General features: G+C 35.5%; 1 protein-coding gene across 1 annotated transcript; it reads left to right on the top strand.

The window, feature by feature from the left end:
* The first annotated feature begins 157 nt into the window (after positions 1–157).
* Positions 158–1,622, top strand: LOC132043413 (tetraketide alpha-pyrone reductase 1-like). Its single transcript, XM_059433902.1, has 2 exons — positions 158–672; positions 1,413–1,622. The coding sequence occupies exons 1-2, from the start codon at positions 512–514 to the stop codon at positions 1,486–1,488; spliced, it is 237 nt and encodes a 78-aa protein (XP_059289885.1). The 5' UTR covers positions 158–511; the 3' UTR covers positions 1,489–1,622.
* Positions 1,623–1,838: the final 216 nt, after the last annotated feature.

The raw sequence follows: 1,838 nt of genomic DNA, 5'->3' as shown, positions 1-1,838 counted from the left end.
CGCTACCCCAGCCCCACCTATCCCACTTTCACCCTTTGTAGTGTTTGCCTAAATTATATAAATGCTCTTCAGACAACTTTTTCTGTTCACTCATCAAACACCAAAAAATGAGTAAGCAACCTATTTACTTTCGAGAGAAAACATTTCCTTAAATTTTAAACACATCCTAAAATTTAAATATTTTCTTGACTTTTCTTGGAAGTTTTATAGAAATAGAATGGGATCAAACACTTTGACACTTACCAAAATAAGAACAGTGTCATATAAATTCGATGGAAAGTATAAACAATGATCTCACCATTTTACTCTTTCCATGCAAGATTTGGTATGTACTATCAAAGACCCTAGCTGAGAAGGCTGCTTGGGAATTCTGTAAACAAAACAACATTGATCTCGTTACACTACTCCCCTCTTTCATCATTGGGGCAAGTTTGCCTCCAGATTTGTGTTCAACAGCAAATGATGTTCTTGGTTTGCTTAAAGGACAGATAAGTTTGAATTCCATGGAAGAATGGGTTATGTTCATATAGATGATGTAGCACTCTCTCATATAGTTGTCTATGAGCATCCAAATGCTCATGGGAGGTTCCTTTGCAGCTCAAAAGTTCTTGACAACAATCAACTTGTCTCGGTTCTATCAGAGCGCTACCCGGCTTTGCCTATTCCTAAAAGGTTAGTATAATCCCAAGAAGAGGCAGATCCATTATATAAACTGTGGGTGCATTTGAACCTATTGTCTCAAACTCAAGTTACATACAGTCAAACCTCTCTAACAACATCTTCTCTATAACAACATCGTTTTTTACTTTTTGGCTGCTATAGTGAAATGCTATTATAGAGAATATATTTCATAACATAACATGAGATAGATCGTCCACAAAAGCATGGTTGTTATAGTGAAATGCTGTTATAGAGGATGACAGTTATAGAGAGGTCTGACTTATGTAGTGGCAGATTATAGCAGGAGCTGTCATCAGACATTGCTTTGCTAAAATTTCAATGTATAATATTTTAGAGAAACATTTGGTTTATGTAGTTAGCACCACTTCAAAATAATACAAAGTAAACATTAATTTAGAACATGTAACTCCTTAAAACCCCTAAAGCTCAAGTCACAACTCCATGTACAAGTCAAGTTTTGTTAGTAAGACGATAACACTTGCACATAATCCTGCATACGTTACCATACATACAGAAGTGAAAAACTAAAACCTCTGTATGTATGTGAGTATAGTAAGAAAAAGAGGTGCAGTTTACTGCTTTTAGTTCTTGGATCCGTCTCTGTGACCTAGAAATATCTACAGCTACATCTTTATTCGTTATCTCTGCTAAAATCATATAGTAATAGAAACTAGAAAGAAATGTAGTACCGTTTTGATGAAGATTCACATTTGACAACACTGCTATTTCAGGTTTAAGGAACTGGATCGACCTCCCTATGAATTCAACACTTCTGGAGGGCTTAGGAATGAAATTCAAGTCCATTGAAGAGATGTTTGATGATTGCATCGCATTCCTCAAAGAGAGAGGCCTTATTTCTTCCATCTAAGATACAACATTTCTGCATAAAAGCTCTGTAATGAACCTTGGATGTTTTATTTTTCGTATCTCATGTTCTGATCCTTTGTTGTCTATACCTGATCACCATATTATCAAAATGAAACTTGTCCTAGCATAACACCTGTGCTGCTGTTGCTTAATGACATAAAACAAGCCACAATCCACATATAAAATGTCATAACAGATATAGCTGTCCTATGCAGAATCCAAAACCAAACTTATCAACGCTTTAAGTTTTGTAAACCTGAAAAAACGAGTGATCAGGAATCAGCTAAAGT

Source organism: Lycium ferocissimum, unplaced genomic scaffold, assembly GCF_029784015.1.
Source record: "Lycium ferocissimum isolate CSIRO_LF1 unplaced genomic scaffold, AGI_CSIRO_Lferr_CH_V1 ctg24199, whole genome shotgun sequence".
In the NCBI taxonomy this organism is placed as follows: domain Eukaryota; kingdom Viridiplantae; phylum Streptophyta; class Magnoliopsida; order Solanales; family Solanaceae; genus Lycium; species Lycium ferocissimum.
The sequence above is the reverse complement of the archived record's forward strand: the minus strand, read 5'-3'. Positions and strand labels throughout refer to the sequence as shown.